The sequence below is a fragment of the Podarcis pityusensis genome (genome assembly GCF_964106645.2).
Source record: "Podarcis pityusensis genome assembly, chromosome: 14".
In the NCBI taxonomy this organism is placed as follows: Eukaryota; Metazoa; Chordata; class Lepidosauria; order Squamata; family Lacertidae; genus Podarcis; species Podarcis pityusensis.
Window position 1 is genome coordinate 34077019 of NC_138039.1, and position 18388 is coordinate 34095406.

Below are 18388 nucleotides of genomic sequence, written 5' to 3' on the forward strand. Positions count from 1 at the left end.
GCTTGCTAATTCATTTAAAGTTTAAACTAATGTACCGCTTCCAAAACCTTGAGCTTGTTCAGAGGCTTTTAACTGCTGAGATGGGGCCTGGCTTTTACTAAAGAGCATCAAGAGTCTTCAAAGCTGTGTGCTATACTTACACATCGGGTGCAGTCCAGCCAAAATGAAGCGTCTTTCAGGTGTCGTTGGGCTGAATTTGCATGTAACGCCAAACCATGGTTTGAACCTACACGAATGAATGCGAACAAGTTGCTAAGTGAAGTCTTGGGTTTGAGTGCTCTCCCTTCCATCCCCTTCTCCTGTGATCCTGGGAGAAGGACTTTGCTAGCAGTTAGTTCCAGTGAATCCAGGTTTGTTACATACAAACCAGCGATTGTGGTTTGAAACAGACTCTGATTAGTTGAATAAGCCAGCTCATGTGAGTTGGATTTGTTGTTTTTTTTTAAAAAAAGAAACTAATCAGAGTTTATTTCAAAGCATGATCCAACATATCAACCCTGGAGTCTTTGAAACCATAAACTAAACTTTAGCAAAGTCCTTCTTCCTGGCTGTATGGGAGAGGGAAGGTGGACATGCGTACAGAGGCTTTTCTCAGGCTCATTCTGGCTTGTGCATCTAATGCTAAACCAAGGTTTAGGGTTACATGCAAAGTAACCCCCATTAACTTCAGTGGAAAAGTCAAGCATGTCTTTAAAATCTCCATAGATGAATTGATTGGGATTATGGGTATGATCAATTTGGGCTGGATTTTGTTCATTATGTGGAAGCTTTCCTGAAAAAAAATTGGATGTGTTTCCATGCAGAATATCTTTAGTATTGTAGAGCCAGGACTCTCCAAAATATTTTTTTTGATTGCAGTGAGAGTTAACTACCCTTATCTTTACCCTTATTGCTTTGTGGGGTTAATGGGCAGGAGGAACCCTAAAGAATTACATGGATCTTGTAAAAAGGTTTCTGCAAGGTAAGGTTGCACTTGGAGCCTTCTGTAGTAGAGAGCTGTTCCTTTTAGGAGATAGTTCTGCTCAGTGTGGTGGCTTTCTGCTGCTACTTATGGTGATGCTGCCTTGTATTGTACCCTCTAAATTCTGTTTAGTTGTTTGTCTTATTTGAAATCAGTAATTTACAAACTCTGTGGGGTGGGCCCATTAATGTGCTGTGAGAGACAACAACTTGGAAACCTTTCCCAGGGCAGCCTGTATATTCATCTAGCTCAGTATACAGTGACTCGCAACAATTCTGACATTTCTGACAGAGGAACATCTATCCCATAACCTGAGCCTGAGCCTTTTGGTTGGAGCTGACTGAGATCGAGTCTGTGAACTTCTGTGTGCAGAGCAAATGCTCTGTAGCTGGACTGTAGTCCTTTCCCTCTGCATCTTAGCAAGTCATACTTTAGCTTGCAGGTGAAGGGCTCAGTGATTCAACCCTCTTCCATCTAAAAACATTGTTCCACATAGAACAATGCTCATTTTAATTTATTGAAGGCCCTTCTGCATACAGAGGCCATACTGTACTCCTTAGCTATGGTCCTTCCATCAACAAACTTAATAGTTTCTTTTGTGACCCCAAAGTCCCCACCAACATGCAAAGGGGGTTGCCCGTTGTGACTCTGCTCACATTACTGCTCTGCTCTGCTCTCCTTCCTGTGAACTGGACCAAGGGTAACTTTGGCCCTCTCTCTACACCAGATATGTTTGGGATCATCCAATCAGTCTTGATGTAGAGAAGTCTCTGAAACTACCTAGCCTTGGAGGAGCTTCCCTGCTGCATCCCTGCAAGAGTCACTGCTCTGAGCATGCCTCCTTCCAACCAGGAGGTATATCCAGACTAATGATTCATGCGGGAATGGGGGTGGGCAGGTGGGTGCTTGTCTGGTTCTTTCTCATCCACACTCCAAAAGCAAACTTAATGGGCGAAATGTGGCTGCACCTTCAATTTTAATTCATCCAAAAATGTACCCTAAGTGCTTAGAGGTTTGGGATATAACTGATTTAAGGAATATAGCACCAAGTCCTGATGTAGATCGCAGAGGGATGACTTGCAGTCTCTGTAGATTGTAAACATCAGCTGCGTTGGCTCACCATGGTATGGTATGCTATAAGCCATGTCTTAAACCTGCTATACCTTCCTCAGCCAAGTTGCTTGAAGGGGTCTTAATGTCATGGGGTGGGTCCCTATTTTCCCCAAGCTATTATGCTGGAGAGGATTTGTGCTCACAGCTGAAGAAGAAGGTGTCTGCGGATCTGAATAGCCGTGTTGCACCATGCTCAATCAGATCCTTGCGCGAATGAGGGCTAGCCATCCAGGGGTCACTAAAGAGAGATGCCTGCATCTTATAGCATTGCTCTTGAACCTCTGCCTTTGAAGAATTGCTGTGGGAAAGGTTGCCAGTAAATAAAAAGCCTCAAGCCTATAGTTTACAGATTGAATGCAACCTGTGTTATTTTTTTCTTCTCTCTCTCTCCTTAAAAAAGAAAGCCTTCTGCTCTGCATTGGTTTTGCTTTCCCTCTTTGGCTTGCTCTTGGCTGCTCCTGTTGCCATTCCCCCTCTCCTTTATCTACTATTGTTTGTTGTTGTTGAAATGCATGCTTTAACGTCTGCTGTTAACCCACTTCTCAGCCCAGGGACGGACTCGGCCATCCAGACGAATTTCCTTCTCCTTCAGCATCTCTCCACTCATTCCTAAGTCTAAAACTGTCTTTTCTATTGGCTCTTCTTCCAGTGATGAGGATGAGGAATTGGATAGTAAGTAATCTGCCTGGGCAGAATGAAGCTGGCTTTGGGGTGGCGCTAGGCAGGGAAGTGCTTACATTTTACCTGGCTTTTCTGGCTTTTCTTTAATGCAAGTGCTGCTTGCTAAAGTTGCCTCATCCCTTTCTTTGTGCTTCTGAACTTCACATGCTGCATCATAAAATGGATGCCTTCCCTTCGCAACTGCTTACAAACGTTGGTACTCCCAAGAGTGCTTTTGTGCTGTCTCCTGTAGATGCCACGGCGCTCAAGCTTTTTGAAAATCTGTTTTGCTGTTTCACTGTGGGTCATTCCTTGGCGAGGAAGGGGAAGGTGTTTGCTTTGGGCAATGGTTCAACACCACCATTGTAGTTTTGCCATGTCACACTCTTGCATGTCGAAAGCTTCACAGTAAGAGTCACGGATATGTGTATGTTTTTAAACCGTGTGTGTTTGCTTGAGAATTGTACATTTGATATATAGCAGGGGTGAGGAATTCATTTGAATTATTTACTTGAGAAATTTCTTGATAATGCTTCTGGTGCACGTGATATAGAGATCCCTGGTTTGCCCAGGTTACGGATAGGAAATGGAGGTCTTGGGCAGTTCTCCTAGTTAAAGTTATTCCAACACCATTATGTTTTGAGAAGTTGAGACTTTAACTGGCATGGGCCTCCATAGATGCAGTCCAGATAATCAGAACAGGTGATGATCACTTTCTTAATTTGCAGAGAGAGGCGGGTAGAACTCAAAGCAGTGTTTATAATCACTTGCCTTTAGCACTTGGTCAACCACAGTCTGGAGCTCTGTGCAGTTTTAAACTGTTAGTGGGGGGTGGAGCCTCTAAAGACTACAGGAATTTCAAATAGTGAGCTTCTTGCCATGAAGTCATCTTGACAATTAGCTCAAAGCACGCTCTGCTTGCGTCTCCGCTTTTGCAAGATAGTCTTGCAAAGGTCACAGCCTGATATCCACCCAGTTTGCTGCCTGGAGGTGAAACTAAACAAGGGGCTTCTCTGTACTTTTTCTTGAGAGCTGTCAGTTTTGGGTTGCAGGCTACTTCCCAGTTATCACCAGTGATGTCATATCTGCTATCCAATAAGAGCCTGTGATGCTTGCACAGTCATGTTTGAGTCGCTTTTCTCCAGCTATGCAGGAATCTGCTTGGGATTCTGTGCAACTTTTGTGTTGGTTATTTTGTAAATCATAGGTCCTGAGATGCCACTAGTAACCAGTTCTGGGATGCTCCGGAGGGTATCTCTGGAGACAGTTGTGTTAACATCTGGAAACAAGTGAACAAGCAAGCCCCTCTTGTCTTCATTATTCAGGACTTTGTAAAGAAAGAATGGGAAAAACCCATTCAGAGTTACTACTTTTATAACCATGGTTAATAAACCTTTAGTGGACCCAATGGACCAATTTTCCACCGGGATTTTGCGTTAGAATGTGTCATAGCCATCAAGGTTAATCCCAGGTGCAATTATTGTTAATTAAAAACCTTTTCTCCTTGTCTTTCCTCAGGTAACAGATCTTTCAGCAGTACCGGCAGTTCATTGACTCAAAGGTGAGCTTTTGGTTCTCCCCCCTAAAATTGAAGGCAGGGTTTTGTTTTGTTATGCAAACTCTTAAAACTCTCTCCATTTCCTTGAAATAGAAAAATCAGGGCTGTCACCCAATCAAGAGAAATCATGCTGATTTAACTGTGCGAGTTTTAGTCAATTCATTAGTTAAGTGACTAAAACTGCATGGCTTTGCATATGATAGGAATGGACAATACTTCTAAAGGGGATAAATCATTCTTTTCTTTCAGTTACTTATTTTAGATGATGTATGCCTGTAAAAGCAGATATCAGCTTTAAAAAGAGGTGTTACTCCTTTTTTAGGGATGGGGTGTGTGTGTGTCAGAAATGGCCCTAGCCAGTGCTTTTTTTCTGAGGGCATGCAGGGGTAGGCATGCTCCTAAACATTTTGTTGAATCTAAGTTTGGCCTCACGGAGGGGCAGTATTTCAATATGAGTAGGAAAAGGAGAGTACCCCTAAACATTTTTTAAAGAAAAATAACACTGGCCCTAGCTAACTGCAATCTTTATAAGTTCTTGTATTAAAATAATTTTAAATAATTAGATTAGCCTACTGATTAATTGGGATGCGGGAGGCGCTGTGGTTTAAACCACTGCGCCGCTTGGACTTGCCAATCGGAAGGTCGGCGGTTCGAGGCCCTGCCACGGGGTGAGCTCCCGTTGTTCGGTCCCAGCTCCTGCCAACCTAGCAGTTTGAAAGCATGCCAGTGCAAGTAGATAAATAGGTACCACTCTGGTGGGAAGGTAAACGGCGTTTCCGTGCGCTGCTCTGGCTTCGCCAGAAGCGGCTTAGTCATGCTGGCCACATGACTCGGAAAAACTGTCTGCGGAAGCGGACAAACGCCGGCTCCCTCGGCCTGTAAAGCGAGATGAGCGCTGCAACTCCAGAGTTGTTCACGACTGGACTTAATAGTCAGGGATCCCTTTACCTTTACTGATAAATTGGGAAGAGTGGAAGACACCTTCCCAGTTTCTTGATTTTTGTGTGTGCTGATTGGCTAAATGAAACATGTTACTCAAATCTAAGGGGGCGAGAAAATCATACACCCTAAATGCCTACCGGAAACCGCACAAACTGCTTTCTATTTCCTCCTCATCTTCCAGCAAGCTGTACTTGCACTTTCAGACAGCAGAGGGCACTGTGGGTATTTGGAGCATGCATATGATTCTTCGCACTTAAGATGGTTGGTTGCCTGTTCTTGGCAGGACTCCTTTGGCCTTTAAGGGAAAATGGCAACCAGAGAAGCTTGGGGGTAAAAAAGCCTCACCTGTTGAAGGCACAACAGGCCTTGTTTGAGATAAGAAGGCGCTGGGCCCATTTGCAATATGCAACACAGCTTTCATTAGAGTTGCCAGATTCCCCCCCCCCCCCCCCATGGACCTTACCTTTTTATTGTTTTAAAATGTATTTACTTTATCTCATGCAATTTATATACTGCTTGACTGTAGAAAATCTGAGAGCAATTTTTTTAAAAAACAACAACAACATGTGAAGCTTTTCCTTGAGCAGAGATGAAGCCATAGATAAAGCTTCACCTGCTTAATTTCTGCCTGTCAAAATATTTGCCTGGACATAATATTTATGCACCACTTTAATTTAAAACAGGATTCAGAGTGGCTTGCAGTGAAAAACAGCAAAGATGCAACATAAAATACTTAATGGCATGCTTGGTATAGTTATCTTACAACATTCATATAATGTTATAATACAACCTCTAAGCAGCTTACAAAAAGATTAAATTGTTAACATTATCAATAAGAGACAGTATAAAGCAAGTATTTTTTTTAAAACAATCAAAAAGTAAAATCGATAGTAAGAAAAAAGAAAAAAGATTGAAGTAAACTTTGGCATTTTACACATCTGGATAGGCTGGTCTAAACCAGGCATAGGCAAACTAGACCCTCCAGATGTTTTGGGACTACAACTCCCATCATCCCTAGCTAACAGGACCAGTGGGAGTTGTAGTCCTCAAACATCTGGAGGGCCGAGTTTGCCTATGCCTGGTCTAAACAAAAAGGTTTTGAGCAGGCACTGAAAAAGCACAGTTAAGGCATCTGCCTGATGGCAGTAGGCGGGGAGAGTTCCAAAATGTAGGTGCTGCCTCACTAAAAGTTCAATTTCTTACAGTTGTGGAACAAGTATTAAGTGGCCCCTGTAAACGGTGCTAGTTCCATTGATCGAAGCAGTTGTGTGTGCATATATTGGGTGAGGCAATCTTGCGGGTGAATTGGTCCCAAGTTGTTTGGGGCTTTATGTATGAGCAGTAGCACCTTGAACTGGACCAGGTCATAAGTATCATTAAAAATAATACAGTGGTACCTTGGTTCTCAAACTTAATCTGTTCCGGAAGTCAGTTCCAAAACCAAGGCGCACTTTCCCATAGAAAGTAATGCAAAATGGATTAATCCATTTCAGACTTTTAAAAACAACCCCTAAAACAGTTTGACAAGAATTTTGCTGTCTAACGAGACCATTGATCTATAAAATGAAAGCAATAAACAATGTATTGCAGTCACACAATCAATCAGCAGCCACACAGGATTCCACACAGTCACAAAAACAAAACAAAAAGCCTCAAAAACAAAAACACAAAATAAATAGCAAAAACAGTGTGGCACTCAAAATGGAAGTGTGGCACTCAAAACGGAGCATGTTTGGCTTCCGAAAAAAGTTCGCAAACCGGAACACTTACTGGGTTTGCAGCGTTTGGGTTCCAAGTTGTTTGAGTACCAAGGCGTTTGAGAACCAAGGTACCACTGTACTGAGGAGGAGGAGGAGCAGGTTGTTGCTGCTGCCCCTTTGCTGCTGCCAGCAGAGCAGGGTTTCTGGGCAGTGCCTGGAATCCTCCAAAGGATCTACTCCAAAGGGTGGTTTTTCCTTTGGCAGATTCCTGAATGTGCTCACTCTCCAAACCAGCAGCCCCTCGTATCTGTGGTCTCCTTCCGCACAGGAGCAGGGTCAGTAAAGGAGAGTTGGCAGCTGCAGTTGTCATAAAAAGATGCACGATCTAAAGACACAAATGGGCTGGAATTCTTGGTAACATAGAACAATAAAACAAAACAAAACAAAATCAGTTTCTGCTGTCTGAAGTGGGAAAAAGAAGGGGGTTCTGTGCGCTCCCTGACAATGTTGTGTCTCTTGGCTTCCAGCATCTGCGAGGAGAGCGGCAATTTCCTGCCTCCCAGCCCATCCAGAAAGGACTTGGACAGCAAAAGTGGAACAAAAGTCAGCCGCACGTTCAGCTACCTCAAGAATAAAATGGTCAGCAGTAAGAAGAGCAAAGTAAGTAGCTCCAGATGTTTGTGGCTCACTCGGCCTTGGCGGTTCGGCGCACTGAGCATGGCAGGAAGAGCGTGGAGGTTGATCTTGTGTTAAATATTAGATTCTCATAATCTGAGGTTCTTTTCCTACATAATTGCTTCCCCCTCTGGTGGAGGGTACAAAACACTTGAACGGGTGGGTGGGTGCTCTCAGTTCCAGAGTAAGGAAGGATCTCTCAGCACAGAGAGCCAGAATGGCTTTACTCTCAACAGCAGGTTTAGCAAATGACTCTTTGTTAACGGAAAGCTGCAGGGGGAAACGTGGCCATTTCTGATGGCTGCGGCTCCTGCCTCTTCATCCTGGCTGTCTGGTTTTAGGAAGGAGCTAGATGTCTACAAAGGAACTCTCTCTGAAAATATTGTGACACGGGTATATTGAACCTGTTTTATCTTGCATGTATTAACCCTTCCTGTCACCTGCTCTGTTCGTGAAGATGTGAGACTCAGGGTAAAGTCATACCACGTTTTGTGGTGCTATTGCATTAAGGTGTCAGGTTTTGGGGAGATGTTTTTTTCTAGAAATACGTAATACTGCTTTTCAACATGTCATTCAGACCCCTGAGATATCTTTATTGAATGTACTTCATGGTCAGAATGAAGATATTTTACTATTAGTTATTTACTATTAGCAGTTGAAAACTTGTCAGAATGAAGATATTATTTATTCTTAGCAGTTAGACATGTTATAGCCCAGTTTTAAAAGGCTTGGAAGGGCCATCAAACCGGCTTGGTAGAGAATTGGTCCTAATAGAGAAAATTATCAACAAAATACGATTAGCTGAAGGCAGAGATAATCAAAAATCAATTTCAAGTAAACAGCTGGAGAGATGGGAAAGTGATTCCTGGATTGTATCATGTCATAGTACGGGTGATGGTGGTGGGATTGCATGGTTTGAATGTTTCCCTATTTGTGGGGGAACTTTGCCCATATTCAACTAGTCTTTCACAGAGAAGTCTGCTGGAAACTCCGTGCACAAGTAAGGCATCTCCATTCAGATAAAAGCTGACTATTCGTGGCGGCTGTCGCCCATTGGTACTGGTAGGATTGGTGGCAGAGAGATCAAAGGTGCTGCAGCCAATAACAGGCAGAGCCAACTCATTCTAGTTCTGTCTTCATACTCCTGGCATTTTGCAAGGGCGACAGAGACTAAGGAAGAGGACACTGGCAGGTAGGGCCACCCCTCCAGGACTGGCTGTAAGCAAGCAAGCAGCTGGGTTGAGGCTGGGTGAGGGCAGGCTGAGGTTAGTGGGGCAGAGCACCAGTCTCCACTGTTGATTATGTATTGCCTGGAAGTGTGCCCAGCATGCACAGGGTCATCAAGGAGGTATGGGTAATCCTGTGTATTCTGTATACCCAATAGCACCAGTAATCTGGTGCTTTAGAATGAATATGCTTCTGAATGCTAGTTTCTGGAAACCACAGGAAGGGGGGGTGCTGTTGCACTTAGTTGCTGCTTTGTGGGTTTCCCGCACACATTTGGGTGGCTGCTTTGAGAACAGGATGCTGGCTAAGGGCTCTTCATATGTTCTTAACACTGTCTGCACAGCCGTGTTCAGCTACAATCGTAATCACATTAGTAATCAATAGGTAACCAGCTGTGCTTCTGTGGAATTGTCCTCCTATATTCCTACATTCAAACCTACTCAGAAAGTCTGTATTTCTCATAGTCATGCTCTGAGAGTCAAGCGAGATCACCTGTCTCCTGCAACCCTTCTGCTCTTCTAAGAAATGCTGGTGGGAAGGACGTTTGTCAAGAGAGGTTTGGAAAACTGAGCTTAACTTAGTCTTTCCCATGCGGTGTGCCAATAACTTCTCCTTTGGCAGAGCTACGTGATCGCATTAGCGATAGTCCACAGCTAGGACACTGGAAGCAGACGACTGTATGATGAGTACGGATGATGCCTTGGAAGGATGATGTAAAAGTCAGGAGCTTTAAAAGCAGAAGTTTGTCGGGGTTGTTTTTCTTCTTAAATTAAACAAAGCCTTAGCTATAGCATTTATTTCAGTATTAGAGCTAGCCATCGTCAAATTGCAAAAGCAACAAAGACTTGTTTCGATATAAAAAGGGGGTGGTAGTCAATTAGGTTTTACTGCAGTGAACCCTTTGAAATTAATGGACCTGACTTAGAGCTTATCCATATTTTCCTCTGCTCTTTTCAGGCATGGTCTGTGCTTTAAAGTTCCATATCTGAGTGTTCTTTCTTTTGCTCCAGAACTTCCCCTGTGATAGATAGATAGATAGATAGATAGATAGATTAGATAGAAACCATTCTTTAAAGCTAAATTGGAGCAAACAGCAATCCACAGAAAGCCCGAATTGAGGTTTGCTCCAGTTGAGCACTAAAGATCAGGTTTTTGCGGGGAAAGCTCCAGGGAAAACACACAGAGAGCTTTTAAGTTCTGCCTGGAAAGAGCGGAGCTGGTAAGTATGGATAAGCCCTTAATCATGTTCATTATTTTCAGTGGGTCTACTCTGAGTAAAACTCAGTTGACTACACCCAGAATTTCTTCCTTACGACTTTTTTTTTTTAAGGGATTTGGTATCTTAAATATCACTGCATTGTCCCACATTTTTTCATACAATTCAGTAATCTGAAAAGGAATTTAAAAGTTAATAAGGAAAGAACCCAAAGGCTTGCATTATTCAGCAGAACAACTATTTGATATGAAGTGGAGTTGCTGTGTATCAATAGCACTTTGGTTGCTATATACAACTTGATTTTAAAAAACTGCCTTAGTGTGCGGGTGATGATCTTTCCTAAAGATTACAACACTGTTAGACAAAGTTGTGCAAGGGACACTGGCTTCCTTTTGCGGGTGGTTGTGTCTCTTGTGTGTACAGACTTCGTGAGAGTTTGTCTGAAGATGGTGAGAGGGGAAAACCACACTCCTTATTTCAAAGTGTGTGTGTGTGTGAGGCTGCTTTTCACGGACCATGCCCTTCTGTCACTCAACTGACATCACATGTGATGTCAGATGTGGGACAGGCAAAAGGTGTGGCTGTAAAGGAACGACCTTAGAGTCTGCTCCCAGTTTTCCCTTTGCAAGCACACTTTGCATTCAGCGCTGTTTACCTTTGATGTTGAATGCAAGCTGCACAGCTTTTGGCTGGAGTCGGATCCACCTGATCTCCGGTGGTATCAGGTGATTGACAAGTGCGTGGTGGAGGGTTGACCACAATGTGATGTGGCCCTTTGGGCCCTGTGCAGTTTACTGCTCCTGCTTTAGCTATTTGCTGTGGAGGTCTCAGTTTCCATTGCCTTATGCAGGTTATGCCTTTATGAGAGAACATTCAATAAACCACTTAATTCGCTTTGCACAATGTTCCATGAAGCCTGTTAGACATTCTTAAAAATAAAATGTTCAGGGTACAGCAAGTGATATTGCACGTGCATATAACAGCTTAGGTCCCAGTTGCTTTATCAGTTCAATCGATTTCACAGCCAGGCTTTCTCCGGATTATAGTCAGAAATTGTTACTGTACTATACACAAAGCAAGTGATTGTTATTATTTTTCATCCTCCTGTGGATAAAAAAAGAGCAATTTAAAGTAAAATTTTCATTGCTTGAAACTGGGGGTGGGAAGACCTATCCTCCCCCTGATGTTGCCGGACTACAACTCCCATCATCCTTTACCATTGGCTATGCTAGCTGGGGGACGCGGGGGACGCTGTGGGTTAAACCACAGAGCCTAGGACTTGCCAATCAGAAGGTCGGCGGTTCGAATCCCCGGGACGGGGTGAGCTCCCATTGCTCGGTCCCTTCTCCTGCCAACCTAGCAGTTCGAAAGCACATCAAAGTGCCAGTAGATAAATAGGTACCACTCAGGCGGAAAGGTAAACGCCGTTTCCGTGTGCTGCTCTGGTTCACCAGAAGTGGCTTAGTCATGCTGGCCACATGACCCGGAAGCTGTACGCTGGCTCCCTCGGCCAGTAAAGCGAGATGAGCGCTGCAACCCCAGAGTTGGTCACGACTGGACCTAATGGTCGGGGTCCCTTTACCTTTATTCTAGCTGGTGTTGATGGGAGTTTGAGTCAAACAGCACCTGGAGAATCCTCACCCTTGGCTTAAACAAATTATTTATAGATTTATTACATTTATATCTGACCTTTCCTCCAAAAACCCTCAACAGTTTCCCTCTCCTCACAACAACCCTGTCATGTAGTTTAGACCAAGACAGAATGACCGGCCCAAAGCCATCCAGTGACCTTCATGTCTGAGTGAAGGATTTGAATTCTTGATCTTTTGGTCCTGGTCCCAGCACTCTTATGCCACACTCAGAAGAATGCTCCTCATCTTGAAGCAGAGCTACATGTTATAAGGAACCAAGGCTGGGCTGAAAACTGTAGCTATGATGAGATTTTTCTCACTCCACCCCAAAAATTCCAGTAACTTAGGGGCATGGAGCCTGCGGTACTCCAGTTGTTGGTGGGCTCCATATTGTCTTCTTGTTGGCTATGTAGGTTAGGCCTGATGGGAGCTGGAGTCCCACAAAATCTGAAGAGCCACAGGTTCTCCATCCCTGTGTTACTGGAGTGTGTGTGTGTGTGTGTGTGTGTGTGTAACTGGAGTCAAGCGTAGGTCAGCAATCAAAGCCAAACACTGAGGCCACTGAAGTTAACTCTTTGTTCAAGAAACCAAAACAGCACAGGTCTAGTGATCCCAGCAGCTCATCCCAGTAGGTCTTGCTCCAATAAGGCAGTTGCAAGGACTGAAGGTCCCTGCCTTCTCACCACGTCCTAAAGCTCCTCCTCTCCAGGGTCTTTCCCAAGCAGTTGCAAACAGTGCCTGTGCACAACCCCTCTCTGTTCTGCCCTCTTTGCATGTTCTAGGAGACCAGGGGTAGGGGAGCTGGTTGCAGCAAGAGGGGGTTTCTTCCGTAGCCTGTCTCCTGACCCCATACCCTCTGCCACAGCCTCTTCCTGCTCACCAAACACAGTTGCCTCTTCAGCTTCCGACACCTTCTCCTCTCAGTCTGCTCTTTCTTCTCCCTCTGACTACTCATTGTCGCTCCACCACCCTTGGCTCTGAGCCTTCTTCCCCTGGCGATGCCCTTGGAGGTTCCCCAGCCAGTGCCTCCCACCACTTCTCTGCACCGTGCCAGTCCATGACAGTGTGTGTCTCAACATGGCCGCCTGTGTCAGCCGCATATGCTATCCCTGTTCTAACTTCTCATGCACACTCCCATGATGTCAGGAGCAGGGAGCTTGATGAACGCCTGCCACTTGAGGTGGTCATCATGAGCTCCCTCTAACATGAAGTCCACCATCAGTTAAAGAACTCCTGGTTGTGTTCTGACAGTTTTAACCATCACACATAGGTAGAGCTTCCTTCGTCTTGAATTGCTGGAGGCATTGGCTTTCTCTTGTGCTTTTAAATGTGTACGGGTGTCCTTTCCCCTCTTTTCTTTCTGTTTCAAGAAAAAAAAAATCTCAAAAGAGGAAGTGAAACAGGAAGTCTCTTTTCAGTGCCTGCTTTTAATATTGCAGGTTGCCGTTACCATCTTTCTTAAAGATGCAGCTGTTTCTTTTGGAACTGACTCTGTACCTGAAAATTGCAGGGAAGCCACAGTGAGCAATGCAAATCATTACAGTCTGCTGGTTTGCCACCAGCAATCGGAAATGATTATTAGCAAGGGTGTGAGATAAACGCTTGTTGTTCTCTCTCTCTCTCTCTGTGTGTGTGTCGGAGAGAGAGCGCTTCCCCTGAACTCACCCACTACTTTTTCTAAATTTCTTTAAAATCTCTGAGAGATAACAGCTGTCACCTCTCTAGCATCTGAAGGGTTAAGATCCTCTTCAAGGAAACTCGCAAGAAACAGCCCTTCCTTCTCCCCTCCCTCCTTCTCTTGCTCAACTTGTTTCTGACTTCCTTTCCCCCAAACTCCCTTACATGACAGCAGCCTTAGCAGCAAGCAAGGAGGGTTTTCTCCCCGCACACCCCGCACTAGCCTTATGGATGGATAGGTGTCCAGCGTTGCTCTTCCTGCACTAATATCTCTGGGAAACATGTCCCTAAAATGGAACAGATTATCCGACGTACCCCAGATCACGGTGAGGCTGATAGGACGGTGGCACTTGGAGGTAAGAGTCTGCGTCTCGCCAGATGAGCAAAGGAAGCGGCCTTCTACTGAAACTGACCATTGGGCCATCTACTTCAATACCTCAATCTATCTCAAAGGCTCTCCTGGGTTTCAGACAGGGGATACTCTCAGCCATACCTGGAGGGAGATGCTAGGGACTGAATCTGGGACCTTCTGCATGCAGAGCAAATGTTCTGCCACTGAGCTACGGCCCTTGGACGCTGAGGCTTGTGTGTGTGTGTGTGTGTGTGTGTGTGTGTGTGTTAGTGTTAAACACAGAAAGCATTAGTTGGTTATGCCTTATTTGGAGGCTGATGTCTTTAAAGTCCAGGTTTGGCTGTCCAGTGGAACAAATCCTCCAAAAACAGTTTTTACATTCTGGTGCGGCCTGAACTCTCCTGCCATCTCTATTGGATTTGGAAGAAGATTCCATTTTATCTGCTTTCAATGATGGGTCGTGGGTTTCTTTAAAAAACAAACAAAACATTTTTTGATGGGTGTTTTGAAAAGGCCTTTTCCATTGCTGAAGCTGTTATACACCATTTCCTGTTTTCTAACTGAAGCCAGTGTCTGCCTGCCTGCCTGTCTTTCTTTTCTCTCCTCCTTCCGCCCCCCTTTTCTCTCTCATTATTGGAGTGAGGCTGGTCCTAAACCAAACAAAAGCCATACAATCCCTTAAAAACAAGGGCTATGTTTGTTGGGGAATTTAGAATCTTGGTGCTTGCTTTGGTCCTGCTGGCTGAGAAGCAAAGCGCTCAGGTAAAAGATACCTTTTTAATGGACAAATGGATGCTTAAAGTCCTGGAAGTGAGAGATTGTTGACTCACACAGAAGCCTCCTTTGAGCCATAGGTGTTGAGAAGAAAACTTAGAATTCATGCTGCGCATGTAGGCGTCTTGTTAGCCTCTTTGAGTTATCCGTGCTCTTTGATGTCAAAAGGAGAAGATGGGATTAAGCAATAATGCTACTTAGTGTTTACACAGTCTTTTCAGAGCCTTCAAAGCATCTCAAAACATATTAACTGAGTAATCCTTGCAACAGCTGCCTTCAATAAGTTGGTGTTATTTACCCTCTCCTGTTTGTTTGCTTTTTGTAAAAATTCGACATCGCACCCGTCATTTCAATTAGGCGTCTTACAAGTATAGAATAGAATAGTTCTTCGCAGTTACAATATATGGAGCCAGTGTGGCACAGAACTTGGGAGTGAGGCAGTTCTGGGTCCAGACTGCTACTAAGCCGTGAAACTGACTGGAAGACCCTCAGCTGAAATTCCCTGTGACCAACACAAACTACCTCTCAGGCTTGTTTTGAGGACACAGTAGGGATCAGCAGCCATTAACACATAAAAGCTGTGGATCATTGAAAAACCCTGGTAAATAAAAAGGCCCCTTCTTGCCAAGGATTCATTACCAGGCATGTCTCTCTGTGGGGAGAGTTCATGACTGTAGTGCCACCACCGAAAAGGCCCTTTCTTCAGTCTCAACTCATGTCATCTCAGACAGACAGAGGCCTCCGAAGATAATCTCAATACTTGGGCAGGTTCATTTAGGCATAGATGACAGTCCTTAGGTAACCTGGGTCCTAAACCAGCAAACAGGCAGCTAACCAGTGACAGTATTTAAGAACCGTTCTGGTATGTTCTTTCAAAACTGGTTGTAGCCAACGCTCTAGGAGCTATATCATGGCCCTCCTGGATTTTCCAAATAACCTCCTATAATGCAGAAGAAGAGCCCTGTTGGATCAGGCCAGTGGTCCATCCATCTAGCCTGCATCCTGTCCTCACAGTGGACAACCAGATACCTGTAGGAAGCTCACAATCAGAACCTGACTACTACAGCATCAGTCTCTGCTTCAGATTCTCAGCAACTGGCGTTCAGAAAGATATTGCCTTCCCAATGGCTTTGCTTAATCTGACCCAAGCTTGCTCTGTTCAGGAAGCGTTGAACATAAGAGAAGTGTGTGTCGTCAGGCCACTTAGTAAGTTCATGACTAAGGTAAAATTGTAAATTTCACGATGTTAGCCACAGCACCAAGCAACTTTCTTCCAGCATTCTTGGGTCTAGTTCTCACTGATGCAATAAACCTCCATCTGGGTTGTACCATTTCAGTCAGGTGTTGGCCTGCGTGACCGAATGCCTCCCTCTCCTTATAAAAAGCATTTCCTTTACATACAAAACTTGCATGACAAAGACAAGGATTTAAGCCTAGCCTTTTCTGTGTAGGCTTTTGGGGTTACACATGTATGAGAGAGAGAGTTCCATCCTTTGAGACCCCACGTGGTTCAGCACAGATTCATGTTCAACACAGTGAGGCAGAAGGGCTGTTTGTAAAATTAGCTTTTATTCAAGATTTTCCTGTGTAACAAACAAAAAAAAAGGGTTAAATTGGCAGAAGGGCTTCCTGAGAGTGAGATTAAAGTTCCTCAAACACTGTGTGCAGATCATGTTGCCCGGGGGGGGGGGGGAGGGACACAAGGTGTGCGAAAGGCAGATGCAAAAAAGAGCAAAATTTATTCCTTGTGGGGTGAAAGTATGTTTTTCTTTTGCTCCAACTTGTTTTTGCAGACCGAAGGATCTCATTTGAATCCTGAGAATGGCAATGTTGTAAATTCCTACTCCTCAATGTTCCAGATGCTACTGAATATTTTAAAGCAGCAACGTCCAGTGTAGTTGTTCTTTGTTCCAGTGATTTTTTTTTGGGGGGGGGGGTGCTACGTTCTTCACTCAGCAATGTCTCTCCCAGATTAAAATTCACTATTTGTATCATTGATTGGAGTTCAATAGTAACGAAAGCTTCCGTGGTTTCAGAAAAGAAGTAAGTTTCGGATTGAAACCGGCTTGACAGTGAGTGTAGTTTTCAACAACTCTTGGCAATGTGTTTGATGCAAAGGTAGCCAACATGGTGCAGTCTGGAAACTGACAGGCTCCCATCAGCCAGCCAGCATGGTCTAATTTAGGGAAGTTTTTAATGTTTAATGTTTTATCGTGTTTTTAATATTCTGTTGGGAGCTGCCCAGAGAGGCTAGGGAAACCCAGCCAGATGGGTGGGGTATAAGTAATAAATTATTATTATTATTATTATTATTATTATTATTATTATTATTATATTTTCTAATGGCCAAGGATGGTGGGAGTTGCAGTCTAGCAACATCTGGAGGCATTACGCAGGCTACCCCAGGTTTAAGGCCACAGTCAAAGCATCTTTGCTTAGTAGCCTCCACTACTCTCCCAAGTCATTGCATCCTTGGAATCAGGGTAGCAAACTTAGGCTCAGGATAAAACACCCATGGAAGCCACAGCAGACAAGCAGCCCAGCCCTGCTCACGTTTACTTGAAAGTAAGTCTCACAAAATTCAGTGGTGCTTACTTCCGAGAAAGTGTGTTTACAGAAGGACTGATGCTTCAGACAGGCCTTGTTGAAAGAACGACTGCTTGCTACAGCTTTATAACTTTGCATTATCGCTTTGGAATGTAGTGCTTGAAATGGGGCTGATAAGATAAGACTTCCCTCAGGGGTTACAGTCAGAATTGTAGGTATGCGCTGTGCTTCTCGAGACACTTAGGACTGAATTCAGAGAGACACGGAGTTACGGGCTCAGAGCTTTTCCTCCTGAAGACTGCAGGCCTTGCCATAATTTTTGTCGCCGTTCCGCTATCGCTGCCAACCCTTTCAGCTTCCCTCCTGCAGTTACCTGTGTCGCTGCCGCTCTGGCAGCTACTTGGAATTGATAGAATTAAACAGACTTGCAAATCATCTTTTGCCCTCTGAAATACTATTTGAGGTCTGTGGCTTGACAAGTGCCATAAATATCTGCCGATTCATACTAAATATGAGCGAGTTTATCAGTCATAAGAAAATAATAAGGCGACTGCCGAATCAGACCAAATTGGGTCCACCTATCCCAGCATCCTGTTCTTACATTGACCAATTGGATACCCATGGGAAACTTAAAAGAAGGACTTGAGTCCAGTAGTACTCTTCCCACTTTTGATGGTCGGCAACAGGTATTCAGAGGCATAATGCCTTGCCTCTGACAGTGGAGGTAACCATTGCCGTATGGTTAAACAGCCGCTGATAGCCTTATCCTGCGTTAATTTATCTAATCTCCATTTTTTTAAAAAACCATCCAAGTTGGTGGCTATCACTGTGATAGGCACCCACTATTTATGCTTTCCAGAAGCAATTGAAAACATGTTTCTTTGGGATGGAGGTCTTTCGTGGACTACTTAAAAAAGCATTAGAGTCAAATGAAATTGCGAGTGGGATTCGAGATAAAAGCAAGTGGAAGAAAAACGACAAGATAATCGTAATAGAGGATTTTTGGTTGTAGATAAAGATAAAATGCAGAAGAAAAGGTTTGAACAAAAGCACAGTGGAGGTGAGAGTGGGAAGTCAACTTGTGAAATAATGTAATTGTTTGATTTGAAGGTTATTGTGAAAATGTTTGAAAAAATTAATTACACACACACACACACACACACACACACACACACATTTTTCTTTCAACAGCCTTTTCCAGCTAGAAGAAAATATTTCTCCTGTAGATGTTTGCTTTGTGTTACTTTTAAACCTAGCTTGTTATTTTTTGTACTTAAAAACAACCGCCACCTAGTTTAACTGTTTTTATGATACGTTTGTAAATTGCCTTGACACACGCAAAGAAAGGTGATTCA

General features: G+C 44.0%; 1 protein-coding gene across 5 annotated transcripts in view; it reads left to right on the top strand.

Moving 5' to 3' along the window:
- AKAP13 (A-kinase anchoring protein 13) overlaps nucleotides 1–18388 on the top strand; it is a 245430-nt gene that overhangs the window by 194436 nt on the left and 32606 nt on the right. For 4 of the 5 annotated variants that reach the window (XM_080980205.1, XM_080980207.1, XM_080980208.1 and 1 more), the window contains 3 exons: nucleotides 2621–2746; nucleotides 4253–4295; nucleotides 7462–7594. In XM_080980205.1, the coding sequence (XP_080836331.1) occupies nucleotides 2621–2746; nucleotides 4253–4295; nucleotides 7462–7594 (302 nt within the window). The remainder of the gene's footprint in view (nucleotides 1–2620; nucleotides 2747–4252; nucleotides 4296–7461; nucleotides 7595–18388) is intronic. The other variant, XM_080980209.1, reaches the window with a different exon arrangement.